The following is a 13,908-nucleotide window of genomic DNA, read 5'->3' as shown; positions in this document are numbered from 1 at the left end:
TATTGGTGATCAGCACTCCCCGCACTGTGGATTGGGACATCTTAGAAAGGCTCTGTCTGCATTGTTGATGGTGATAATGATGGGGACCATGCTTTGGTCAGTTGTCCCTCAAGTTTAAATGTTACGCCCTGGCTGGTGTGTTCAGTGGTTAGAGCATTGGCCTATATTCAGAGTGATGAAAGCATCCCAGCCGTCAATTCCAGAGCATTTCATCACCCCAAAGAGAAACCGTTCCCTTTCGCCGTTACCCACCTTAGGCAGCCTCTGATTTAGCCTCTCTCCCTGGATTTGCCCTTTGGACATTTCTATACATGGAATCACACACATGTGGCCTTTTGTGTGTGGCTTCCTCACTCAGCATCATGCTTTCGGTTCACACGTGCTGCAGCATGGATCAGGACCGCACTCTTATTTATGCTAATCTGATCACTTTTATTTGCTTAGTTTAATTATCTGTCTCATTAGAAGGGAGGTGCTGTGAGAAAGGAGACTTTGAGGCTCAAAGAAGGGCGGATGGGTCCCCTGTCACAGCTCATGGAGAAAAACCTAAACAGGAACGCGGGTCTCCGACCCTGTGGTCACGTTCCCTGCCTGCTAGCACAGCGATCTTTGTGCCTTCGAAACCCAGTCAGCCAGCTCTGGCCGGGTAGCCCAGTCGGTTAGAGTGTCCTCCTGATATGCCGAGGTTGTGGGTTCTATCCCTAGTCAGGCCACAAACAAGAATCAACCAATGAATGCATAAATAAGTGGAACAACAAACTCTCTCTTTCTCTGTGTCTCTGTCTCTCTCTCTCATCAATCAATCAATCAATCAATCAATCAATAAAACCAACCCAATCAGTTAGCTCCGTTGATTTAGGCCACTGGGCAGATCAGGAGCCACGTAGGCTTGTTAGGAAGAGGCCTGTGTGCATCGCTGGTTGGGGGTCCGTCTGAGTATTAGACTTGCAGGAAGCCTTGTCTCTCCTCCCTGTGGATGCATTGACACTGCTAATCGAATGGGTAAATGCAGAGCTGCCCTCCTGCCGGGGACTGCCCTACCCCACAGCGCGGGGTCTCCCCAAGGCTCACTGCTGCTCAGCACTCGAATGGCAAAATAGAACGAGGCAGAGCCTTATTCCCACGTCCGTGAAGCCAGGGCCAGCCACGTGCGCTTAACCTGCACCTGAGGCTTCAGCAGGGATTTAGCCCTGGGCTCGCAGGGCTTCTCATGAGCCGGGCTCATTAGGATTTATTTCTGAAAAGTATTCCCTGCTGCCTGGGCAAAGCTGGGTCTATTTGCTCATCCATCCATCCATCCATCCATCCCCCATTTGTTAAGCCTCTGGAGGCCCTCGGTAGGTGCTGGGGACACACAGAATAGAGGTATGGTCCCCGCCTGTGAGGAGCTCATGGCCTGTAGTAGGATGCAGGCTGGTGTAGCGCCATCACAAGACAGTGGTCAGAGTAAGGACAGGTCTCTGTGGGGTCTGATAGGAGCGCCTGATGCCACCAAAGGAGGAGAGATGTCAGGAAAGCGTCCAGGGGAGGTGCTCCCTGAGCTGACCCCAAGGGAAGGGGGTGTAGCCAGGTGACCAGTGGGGACGGCTCTCGGGCTTGGGGAGCAGCGTTTTCAATAGCACGGAGGTGTGAGAGTGGGTGCCACGGTGCAGGAGCTGGCTGGACCCGGATGTGTTTTGGGCCATGAGACTGGAGGGGTAGCAGGATCGGAGGACCCCATTCTAGGAAGCTTTGGCTGGGAGCCTGAGGGTGCTGGGAGCCACAGAAGGATGTTAGGGAGCCTGGGGAAGGAGGAGGCTGTAGGCTGAGGGGACTCGGCCGAGTGTCTGTTTCTATGTTGGTTGCTTGCCCCAAACTAGGGATTCCTAAAACTTAGGTTCCAACTCTTAAGTCAGCGGATTCGGAATCTTCCCTCTTGCTTCCCTTGTCTCTGTAAGTGGGAGCACTGGGTTAGAGGAAGAATCGCAAATTCATTGCCTGCAGGGCCAGGTGGTTGACATAAGTGATGACAGTTTTGGGGTGTGAGACCACAGACCCCGATGGGGACAGAAGAGCACATGAGACCACGGTCCACACCATAACCTCAGGAGCATAGGCTAGTGAGTGAACTAGGAAGTGAGTTTTGTGTGTATATACACATGGGTATATGCATATGCATATGTTTATTTAACTGTAAGTTTATATAACTTATTCTTTAATGATGCTGTATTTAAACAGCTTCACTCACAAAATTCCTGAAACATGGACCAGTTGGCTTTTGCAAGCTGTTTGAGAAGCTCTCCCATACCATTGGCTGAATTCACTCTTTTCCTCAGTATTTATTGAGCATTTTCTGTCTACCAGGTTCTGGGAGCTTGAGAACACATGCGTGAACAAAGCATTCAACAACATTGCTTCCTGGGTCTAGAGTTGTGTGCCTGTTAGCCCCCCATTATTCTACCAGTCTTATTCCTACATGTTTCCATCGACTGCTCCAACTCGTACACTGACTCCCTTCCGCGGACCACCCTGTGGCTCCCTGTGAATGTCTCACCTCCTCTCCCCGGCCGTGCACATCTGAACTGTCCGACACTTAGAAGCGGCAGCGGCGGACAGTGGTGTGCCCTCCAGCACCCGCAGCCTGCTGGGGACTGGAGGTAGCCTGGGGAATCCTTCCTTCATGTGGCTGCACGGGCTCCAGCACCCACTTTTGGGGTAGAGTCCCTCCTGTCTCTATAGCCTGGACTTCTCAGCCAGCATTTTCAACCAAATATTTTCCTGCATTTTCTGTAGTTCCTGTGACCTCCCAGCCTCCGGCTGCCTCCCGAAGTGACGGTGACTTTGGTAATAAATGGGCATATGTTTAGAATGATCTTCCCATAACCCGATTTCCCCAACAATTTTCAAAACGGGAATTTTTTTCCAGGAATGTTTCTATCACATTATAGCAAAATACCTTCACTTAAACATATTATGGTTGGGGTAATTTTTACTTTTCCTTTTGAATGTGAAAGCAATATATTTACTTAAAAGGAAAAACAAGCTATATAAAGTGTATCAGGTTAAAAAAAATGGAGGAGGTACCCCAGGTTGCCCAATTTTAACTTCTTCCAAATGGAGTGCTAATTTCTACTCCCACCAGTGGCCTGCGCGAGCCCCCTTTATGTCCCCCTTCGGTAGCTGTTGGTATCCCGCACCAAAGTTACTTGCAACTATAAAGAAAAATGAGGCTGGACACTGTCCTCTTCAGCGTGTCACCAGATCACTTCCTGAGGCTTCGCACCCTTGAGAACTCAGACATTTTTGCATGAAATAAGACTTTTCATCATTTTTTTCTCCAAAGACAGAACGCGCCTTTCATAAAATGAGCTGTTTGTTCAAAGGGTTGAGAAGAAATAGAGCGCCAGGCCTCGTAAGGGCCTCTCTGAAACATGATGTTGTTGCCACTTCCTCCTAAACAAGCTTTCTGAAAACACAGCCAGAGCGCCGGGCTGCGCACACATCCGCGGTCAGGTCGTGAGTAATTCGCAGTGGTGGCTCTTTCCCAAGTGTTTTTCCTATATTACATTTCTTATTCTATTAAATATTACCTCTTTATTAGTGGCCCATTGCATGGATTCCTGCACATTGAAAAGAAATTAATTAAAATTCCTGGGGTGGCACCATAGCTCGAAGGGTGTCTGCAGAGTCGGGGGGGGGGGGGGGAGGGGAGAAAAAGAAAGCTCACGCTCGGGTCTTCCAGCTCATGGTGCTGGCTCCGGTGCAGGGACTAATGCCGGCAGTTCTGGGTGGTGGCTGGCAGGGCAGGCCTGGGCGAGACAGGCCGGACACGCCCTGGAGCCAACCTCCCGCGGTCCCTCCTTGGGGTGATGCACTTGGGGTGGCGCCGTGGCTCGAAAGGCAAGGCATCTGCGGAGTGAGCAGGGTCCCCCTGGCAGGTGGGGTCCCTTGGCCTGGCTATGGGGATGGGGATCGGGCTGAAATCAGCTCTCTAACATCCCCTGAGGGGTCCCGGAGTGCGAGAAGGCACTCTGCAATGTTGCTGTCATACAGGGTGTGGAACGGAAATGCAGGTGTGCAGTAAACCAGATTCAGGACTGACAGTGCCCCAGGAGCAACATAACCCATGGCCGAAGGTGGAATCACTGGGCCCTGCGAGGAATTGGGCTCCCTCCTCTCTGGTTCCAGGTTCCTCAGCGGGGAACCACTGCTGCCAAGTCACCGCAGCTCAGCAGCTCCAGCGTTGAGCGTCTGCCCCCTGGTGGTCAGTGTGCATCATAGGTACCAGCCAGTTGGACAGTCAGACAGTCACTTAGCCTTTTATACATACATATACCAGAGGCCCAATGCCTGAAATTTGTGCAAGAGTAGGCCTTCCTTCCCCAGACTGCTGGGACTGGCTTCCCTCTGGCACCCGGGACCAGGGCTTCCCTCGCAGTACAGATATTATACCTGGAACTACTGTGCTGATGCCTCGTGATAAGCAGGGTGTTTTCTTTTAAAAATCTTCAAGTGGGTATTGCAATTAATAGTAATAATAATAATAATATCCTCATCGGGTCCTGTCCCCGGTCTGTGCTGGCAAATGCTAAGCAAGCCCAGGTGGTTTGTCAATGAGCATTGATGGGTTTCTCTAGACGCAGCGGTGTGCAGGGACACAACATGTAGGCCTCCCTTTTCATTGACTAAATCTGCCTTCCGCTGGCGCCTAGTGGCCACGCATCCAGTGTGATCCAGTGTGTGTGCAAGTGTACACGTTGACCAGGTGCTGAGTGATGGAGACGTGAGTCGCCTCCAGGGGTCTGGAGGTCAGCTCTCTGCGTTCCCGCGGGCGGTCAGGTCCCTCTCAGCCACGTCGCTGACACACACCCCCGTTCTTGCCTTGACAGCTGCAGATGAAGATGAGTGAGCGGGCCGCCTCGCTGAGCACCATGGTGCCCCTGCCCCGCAGCGCCTACTGGCAGCACATCACCCGGCAGCACAGCACGGGCCAGCTCTACCGCCTGCAGGGTGAGTGCGGGAGCCTGTATGTGGGAGCCTGTGTGCGGGAGGGAGACTGTGCGGGCGGGAGGACCGCTGTGGCGAGGGTGCCAGCACGGGCAGCCCTGCGGAGGGGGCTCCGCTCCGCTCACTGCTGCTGGGTGCCAGGATGGTTAGCCCCTTCCTCCCCGGCCAGGGCCCATCAGGGCTCACTCCCAAGGCACAGCCCTGCCATGATGTCTGGGGGAAGCTGTTTACAGGGCAGAGATTGAGCGGGAGGCTGTGGCTGAGCAGAGTGCACATCATCAGGTGCCCAGGCGGTCTGGGCAGGTCTGGGGTCCACGCCTCAGAAACAGTCCAGTGGGTGGAGCACAGACAGTGCCCGCGTTACTGGGGAACCTGCTGAAAGCTTAGATTTCTGGGACCCCCCACCCCCCAGACCTGAGGAATCTGGGACTGTGAGGATGGGGACCATTCCCGTGTTAACAAGCCTCCAGGTGGCCCTCAGCTTAGGAGCCTGCTGGAGGGCGGAGTCCTGGGTGCGGACTCTGCTGCACCTCTAAGCAGATCCTGAGACGCCCCTCTTCCAAAGCCGGGGTCTCCGAACCAGGTGCGGGAGGGCCCCACAGGAGCTGTTAGAAATCCCACGTCAGCGTTTTCTCACTCCCTCAGATGCAGCTCTTTGTTGATGGTCTGTAAGAACAGCTGTGCATGTGTAATTTGTGAATAGGGAGGCCTGGGGGGACCCTGAAGGAGAACTTTGATGGGGAGCAAGAGGTCAGAACCCAGAGGGCACGCGCTAGACGGCGCCTCCTGCGGAGCCCCTGAGTTGGACAATGAGCGGTGACCTCGGGCAACAGTGGGCTCAGCCCCAAGGCCCGCTCCCGGGCCTGGTCACCGGCCGCCCCGCCCCTCCCGCTGGCCATGCCTCCCCAGGAGCTCTTCCGGGTCCCTCCCCAGGGCTCCCAGGCTTGATCATCACCAGCGCCGGCATCTGGTGACGTGACTCAGGCGCGGACAGGGCACTGGCTCTCCTTAGCGCCCTTACCAGTGTCCGCTCCGTGTGCAATTGCGGCCTCTGGGCTGGCGGCCAGCGCCTGCGGGAGGCAGTGTGCCCGGGGCACGGGAGCCGGGCCTTCCTTCGCCATCACCACTTGTTCTCCCGTCGCCTGGCACGGAGCAGCCGTGTGTGATGTGAGGAGGGCGCCGAGGCGGTTACGGTTTAGTCTCTATGGCTTTAGGCTCCGTCACTAGCAGAGAGCACGGTACCTGGGAGGTGCGCAAAACACACCCGAGTGCTGTGTGCGTGAGCGAGCGGCTGCGTGGCTAACAATGGACAGAACCCGCTAGGATCGCGCAGAGTCGGGCGAGGTCGGGTTGTCACAACTGCCGTCTGTTCTGTGTCATCCTCAGAGACGCTTCCGTGTCTGAATGACATCATCACAGCCTTGTCCTGTGTGTGCCACTTACACTGTTCACTCCATTTTGTTCAGTCTCATCTACTTAAATACATCTATTTTAAGTGTATTTCATGGTCTTTAAGCTGTTACAATAATTCTATTTTTCCAATGTGCAATAAGATAAAGCATATGGACTTATACTCACATAAACCTATTGAATGGTTGTATAACCTGACTCTCTACATGTACCTACACAATCTTTACAGAAAGGAAACACCTTTTTAGAGTCCAGGTGTCTGGAATGCAAAAGAAAGTGGAGAACCAGCGTGATGTAGGCGTCAGAGAGGAAATTGAGGAATTGCCTTACGTCCTGAGATATAGCGTGCATGAATCATTTCCCTAGCTCAGTGGTCGGCAAACTCATTAGTCAACAAACCCATTAGTCAGCAGAGCCAAATATCAACAGTACAACGATTGAAATTTCTTTTGAGAGCCCAATTTTTTAAACTTAACCTTTTGCACTCGGATGTCGAGTGTGTCTCGACACGGTTAGCATCGGTAGCAGCTCGAGAAAAAAGCAAGCGAGTGCAAAGGGTTAAACTTCTTCTAACGCCACTTCTTCAAAATAGACTCGCCCAGGTCGTGGTATTTTGTGGAAGAGCCACACTCAAGGGGCCAAAGAGCTGCATGTGGCTCGCGAGCCGCAGTTTGCTGACCACGACCCTAGAACTTCGTGCCTGCAGAGATGCCCTGAGAGGGAGGGAGCACTTCCATAAGTTGCAGTTTCTGAATTTATTAGTCAGTATCCCAGAGTTCCGCAATCCTCGGGACAATCTGGACAGAAAATGCCGTATGAAGAGCACTTTCCGATCTCTGACTAATCCAGCTGCCCTTCACCAACGTAAGTGCACATTCCCGAGCAGTCATTTCAGGCGAAGGGTCTTCTCAGGGCTCTGAATGTATAATAATATTTTTAAAACCTTTTTTAAATTGAAGGAGGATGTTTTAGGTGCTGTAAGCATATGGCTTATGTGCGCCCAGAGTATCTATGACTACCCCCGACAGGGTTCACATCTGGATACATCCGTTTGGCAGCACACTGTCACAGTTTTTTAACAACAACAACAACAACACAATTTGCAAACGTGCCTGCACGCACAGAGCCGCCTATGGTGGTTGGGAGGCCCGTGCATAGCGGATGGGTCTGGGGTGACCCTCGAAGACTTGTAATCCACGAATTCCAAGACGAGAGAAGTGGCGGCGTCCCCTGTGGAACGGAGCCGAGATGCAAACCGTCACGGCCAAGAGAGAAATGCACGCTCTTCCAGGAGCTCCAGGCATTTTTTTATTTTATTTTTTAAAAAATATATTTTATTGATTTTTTACAGAGAGGAAGGGAGAGGGATAGAGAGTTAGAAACATCGATGAGAGAGAAACATCGATCAGCTGCCTCCTGCACACCTCCCACTGGGGATGTGCCCACAACCAAGGTACATGCCCCTGACTGGAATCGAACCTGGGACCTTCAGCCCGGAGGCCCATGCTCTATCCACCGAGCCAAACCGGTTTCGGCCTGGCATTGTTTTTATCAAAGATACAAGCCGCAAACCAACCAGCGTGGCACAGTGAAATCTGGGTGTCATCCCTGTCGAGTTAGGTTTATGTTTTATTATCCTTTCACCCATCACTCAAAAGTAATGAGCTCTTAATGTAAAATCAGGTTCAAGTTCATGGGAACAGACGTTTCGAAGGAACACAGTGGTAGCGCTTACAAACCAGTCATTTGGAGAGAGGGGTGGCTGTGCTTCTGGTGGAGTCAGTGGGGAGAGGGGAGAGTAAGTGTCTGGGATCCTGCAGAGACGCTGCTTGTCAGGCTCTGTGGGCACAACTGCAGGGCTCTGGAGATAATCATGTCCTAGTTTTGAAGACGATAATTAAAACTTTTACTGTCGGCGTTTTTTGCTGCAGATGGCGCTTTCACTGAACATACAGCTTTTTATTAGAATTCTTACCTTTCTCCTGTGTTGTCTGCCCAGCAGACATTGCCTCTGATCTCGGGTTGCTTCTGTGCGTGAGGACAGTGCTGGACTTGCCTCACAAGTGTGTTTTTGCTGTGGGTTTTGTATTGGTTCTTTCATCCAATGACCCGTTGTCACACACTTCTGCTGTAGGAATTCACGTAAATGTGTTTCATGCTGCTAATTAATTTGTACCCATGTTTGCTGAGGTAGTCCTCACCTGTATGTTCTGTGTAGATTTGACCCTTTTATTTTTCCTTGTGGAATGCCCTTTAGTTGCCGGTGTTCGTTGAGACAGTGTCAACATGTGGCCTGCATTGTAAGGGACACAATTTACCAGTAACTCATTCCCTTATAAAAATATTGCTCATTGCCCTGGCCACGTAGCTCAGTTGGTTAGAGTGTTGTCCTGATACCCCATCGTTGCAGGTTACATGGGGTCAAGGCACATACAAGAATCAACCAATGAATGCATAGATAAGTGGAACAACAAATCTCTCTTCCTCTCTCTCTAAAATTAAAAAATACATAGATTGTTCACAGACTATCTAAAATTGTCTTGGTTATCAGGGGTGGTAATTTCCATGGAAAATAAGTGGAATAAGTTTCTCTATTTTCCAGCTATACCATTTGCTTTCTTCCTTCCCTTCCTCAACCCCTGGAAAAAATTAATGACATCATGAATTAGAGAAATTAGAAAAAATTAATGACATCATGGCTCTGTGTGTGCCACATGGTAAAATTGCGTGGCACATAGTTCCTTCTTGTTTTGCTGGTATTTGTGAGTTGTAATTTCTCTGGCTGGTGTAATCTTGGAGATTATACAAACCCTTATGGGGGAAATTTATCTGATTTGAGAAATATTTCATTTCCTCCCTAAATCTAGTCCTTCGGCGCCACCTTCTGGTTGACCTGGGAATTGTCACTTTATTATTACGGTTTCTGATGCATGCCACACACAGGAAGGTGTATTTAATCCACTATCACACCCTCTCTCATCCCATTTTCCAGGGTTCATGTAGAAATTCTCCTCTATGTTTCGGAATATACCGAATCAACATGTCAAGGAGGTGTATCATGAAACTGCATTCAGGAGATTCTTTTAGGAACGCATTGCACAAAGTAACCCCAGACTCGCTTTTGCCAGTTGTGCTCCGTGTCATCTTCACACTCCCCCCTAGCAGTACGGATGCCCAATAAGGTTGAGGGACATGCTGTGTGTCCATTCTCTTTCCCAGGATTCAGCATGCAGGTCAGCATTTTCAAGGCTCTGCGATGTCTTGCAGTAAAGAATCTGTTTAGCCTTGTTTACAGCAGAGGCGTGCCAATTTATTGAGCGTGAAGCCCCCTCTTGCCTTTTTTCCATAAACAAACATTAACGTACCACTAGTGAAGGGCTCCGTACAAGGGAGACAAGACATCCTCCATGAGTATCTTTATGAAAGCAGCCCTTTCTCGAAGACCTACTGTGTTGCATGAAGCATTTAAGACACATTATCTAATTTCATCCTTAAAACAGCCCCCGAGAGTATGTTATTCCCACTCGTAGGGAAGAACCTGAAAATTGGAAGGGTTACTAACACGTCCAAGATGCCCAATTTAGTAAATAGTTGTGGTTTTCACCTGTCCATTCATTCACTCACTCATTCATTTAGTCAGTAAGTGTTTATTGAGCATCTACTTCCTGCCAAGCACTGAGCGAGGTGGTGGAGATACGCTGGGGCTACTAGATAGGTATGTTTCCACCCTCCTAGAACTTATAGTCCAAAAAAGATCATTGCCAGTAATTAAATAGATTTAATTTGAAATTTGACACATGTCACTTTGGAAAGAAGGTGTTTGTAATAGAGAATAGTGAAGTGGAGCTGTTGATTTGGGGGGGGGGGGTGCTAAAGGGACCACTTTAGACCAGGTGGTCACAGGAGGCTGTGACATTTATCCCAAGACCTGACGTCTGAGAAGAGGCAGCCGTACTGAGGGTGAGGGAGAATCAGGCTCCCTAGCGACAGCAGCAAGTACAAAGGCCCTGCGGCAGAAACCAGCTGGGGGGTTCAAAGAGCAGAAAGCAGGCAGTGCGGCTGGTGCAGAGGGGCGCTAGCCCACAGCTGGGTGCTGTCTGGTTCTCCCAGCAACAGTTCGAGTTGGCAAGCACAGGACTTCCGTATCTGTTCCAATGAAGGCAGCAACCCAGATGCCTGGAGTTCAAGTAGCTGCTCATGATCACATGACTAGTGCGTGGAGGGGGTGGCCCTGAACTCCAGGGTTCTGACATCTAGTCCGGGCTACTTCTTTTACCAGGGGGGGCCATCTCTGTGGGTAGAAATTCTGCCACCAGGGATGTTTCCCACGCATGTGCATGCTATGGAAATAGCAGCTCCACAGGACTGGCTCCGCCACATGATTTACATATGTGTTTTAAGGACCATAGATTCTTGGAGTATGTGGCTACTTTGAAGAAGTTAACGTTGGGTTTCAATCAGTTCTGGCCCAGTCGCCGACATCATGCGTGCAGTAGTTAAGACAGAAGATGTAGATTAAGAATTGAGCAATCGCGAGAAGATGACAAAGAAACCAGGGTCTGAAACCTGCCTGTCTGTAGGCACCAGCGGCCACACCAAGAGGGGGCAGGGCAGAAGGGGAGCGGTGGGCCCTGGTGAACCGCATGCCTCCTTTGCAAGGGGCAGCTGCGTGCCCTCTGGTCTGCCATGCTGTGCGCTGGGGCAGAGTCCAGGCCAGCATCACCTCCGTTTTCCAGCAGGGCAGGGACATGAGCCCCTTTGTGGGAAGCCCCAGTGATGTGAACAGTGGCAAGCACACCCAAATGTGCCGTGGCCTGTGCAGGCCAGAGAACGGGGCTGCGCCCAGGTGGGGCACAGGGCAGTGCCAGCCTGCGACCTTTCCGTGAACTGCGAAAAATGGAGAGACTCTTGCCATCCACTCCCTGGCTTTGAGCTAAGAGCAGTGTTCAAAGCAGCTGGAGGGACCCCGGGAGCCCAGGGCAGAGGCTGCAGGTGCCTTCAGTTTGGCTTGACCCCAGGTGGATGCCATCGGTCACTGTCCTCGCAGACTCCGAGTACAGAGAGGCTCTGCATCTGAGCGAGGACTTGGCTGTTGTGTCAATGCTGTTGCACGCTGACTGCTTCCTGTGGGAAATGTTACCAGGCTGTTACAAAGCCGGGCCTGGATTTTCACTTGTCACACTCATGAATGCCGTGTATCTCCTATTGCATGTGTGTGCGCATGGAGGCAGAGGAAATAGAATACGTATTCATGACGGCTGGGGCTGGAAGGAGTGGTGTAGGATGTGTTAATATTCAGGGGTTCTGCACTAATCCCTGCGCTGCGTGCCAGGGACCTGACCAGGTATTGTAACTTTCTCCCGGTGCAGCCTGGAGGCCTGCGGATGCCGCCTCCGTGATCTCTGTTTCCTTTTTTGTTTGGGGGTTGCGGCTTCACCGCTCAGCAGACCTGTGGTGTTTCCTTTCGTCCTGGCCCGTGTCGGGAGGAGGCACAAACAGGCTTGGCATGAGGTCTGCCGGGGGCAGGGCTGTTTGTGGTCATGGAATAAACGGGGAATGAACAAGGCCCCAGGGCTCCAGCAATGTTCCTGTCTGGCCCCGTGCTTGAACACAGCGTGGTTCTGAGCGTGACCCGGCGGGCAGCGGCCCGTGGAGCTGCAGTGCTCTCTCTCTGGGATGGTGCAGGCTTGACCCCTGCCTCTGGCTCCCGGGAGTGCCCTGCTCCAGGCCAGGCTTGTTCTGCTCAGGTTGACCTTTACCTGCCCACAGTGTCCATTTCTCGGCTCCTGGTAATCTTAGCCAGCAGGTGGCAGTACAACCTCTCGTTTTTTATAAAATCCAGGTATCTCTGCAGATGTTGGCACACTAGGGCTTGCTGGGGGGATTGCAGCCGCTCTCTGTTTAGGGGAATAGAGGTGTGTGGAACTTCGATCCTTGTTAGTTGTGGCTGTCTTCCCACTACAGGCGGCAGAGTTGCCATGAGACCCGTGCACAGTCTGTGAAATCTAAAGCATGTAGCACCTGGGTCTTCGTGGAAGAAGTCTGCCACGCCCCGATGTCACAGAGGGCTGACCGTGGCCTTGTGTGTTTAACTTCCTGACTTCGTTACTTTCTTGGTTGGAACCTCACCCTGAAATCATAAAGACCACATGGATTTTAAGAAGTCCCCCTTTGCAGCAAGTTTTCCTAGTTATAAGCATAAACTTGTCTTATTTCTGGTCAGGTTTACAAAGCCTGCCCTAGTCAAGTTTCCATAGTCCTATGATTTTGTCTCATTTTTCCCAAATACCCTGTGAGTTACTGAGAAAGAAAAATCGAGGAAAATAATCAGTGATCTGATCATAGCCCCAGGCAAAGGCCACATGCAAATGATATGTTAATTACGTAATCTCCCATGAGTCTTATTTGCAAATCACTGTGAGTGGGAACCGTGTTACTTCTCTTCCATAGAAGCGTGTTGCTAGCTAATCTGGAGGTGGGCTTTCGGGACACGTATGTAACCGCTGTTCTAACATTCTTTTTGGAAAAGATGTGGCCAGTCCTCTGAAGCTTCATCGGACAGAGACCTTCCCCGCCTACCGCCCCGAGCACTGACAGCGACTGTCCAGCACGTGTGTGACACGCGTGGGAGGCGTCCGCACGGATCCACCGGAGGTCACGGGACCGCGGCGAGAAGGATGAAGGAAGCGCCGGGTCCTGGCTAGTCGTGTGGTCACTGGGAAACTGCAATACTGTATTTGTCTTTCTTTCTCTCTTTCTTTCCCTTTGGTTCTTTCCTTTTGTAAAAAAAAAAAAAAAAAAATCAAAACCCCTAGCGTAATTGAAACATGCTCTACAGTTAACGACTTCTTTTACAGCCGGACAGGAAGGAGTCGGCGCCACACGTGATTTTCTATGGTCGATACCCTCCCCTGCACTTCTCAGTCCTTGTGGTTCTTGTGATTTTCCCCTCTGTGTCTCAGTTGTGTCACGGTCGGCACTGACAATAAAATGCCCTTCATTGTTTGTTACCGGTGTGTCCTCGATGCCTCGGTTACTCATACCGGGTCGGTCTGGTTAGCTACCGGCCACTGCATTTCATTAGATCGCCAGTTAGACCATGGCTTCGGCTCACTCTCACTTACTCTGTTAAGAAATAACTTTTCAAAGGACCCTGGAGTGAATGTGTCTCACACAATTGCCCCTCTTGCCTTTTTCGAAGCCTTTATTTTGTTTGAAGTACCTGCGTCACACGTTTCAAAACAAAAGCTTCACCCTGAGCACGGTTGGGCATCACTCTCCTTCGTTAAACTGGTCTGAGCACCTGCCAGCTCAGGGCTGTGCTGGCTGGAGCCCGGGACCTGTCTCCCAGGACCTTACCTGCAGAGTTCCACAAGGAAGTAAGGTGGCCCTGACCACTCAGGGCGGCTGCTGCATGGCCCAGGGGCGATGCTCTTCTAAAGAGAAGGCCTCGCTTTCCCCCAGGCTTTCACACCCGAGTTGATTCTTGTGGGCGCGCAGGCTGGACAGAGA

At 51.3% G+C, this 13,908-nt stretch overlaps 1 protein-coding gene across 1 annotated transcript in view; it reads left to right on the top strand.

Moving 5' to 3' along the window:
* DOK5 (docking protein 5) overlaps positions 1-13,387 on the top strand; it is a 136,132-nt gene extending 122,745 nt beyond the window's left edge. Inside the window, exons 7-8 of the mRNA XM_079784020.1 lie at positions 4,869-4,989; positions 12,926-13,387. Coding sequence (XP_079640146.1) covers positions 4,869-4,989; positions 12,926-12,990 — 186 coding nt within the window. The 3' untranslated portion in view covers positions 12,991-13,387. The remainder of the gene's footprint in view (positions 1-4,868; positions 4,990-12,925) is intronic.
* The last annotated feature ends 521 nt before the right edge of the window (positions 13,388-13,908 follow it).

This window comes from Cnephaeus nilssonii (assembly GCF_951640355.1).
Source record: "Cnephaeus nilssonii genome assembly, chromosome: 11".
NCBI lineage: Eukaryota > Metazoa > Chordata > Mammalia > Chiroptera > Vespertilionidae > Cnephaeus > Cnephaeus nilssonii.
Note: the sequence above shows the minus strand (reverse complement) of the source record. Positions and strands in the feature narration are given on the sequence as shown.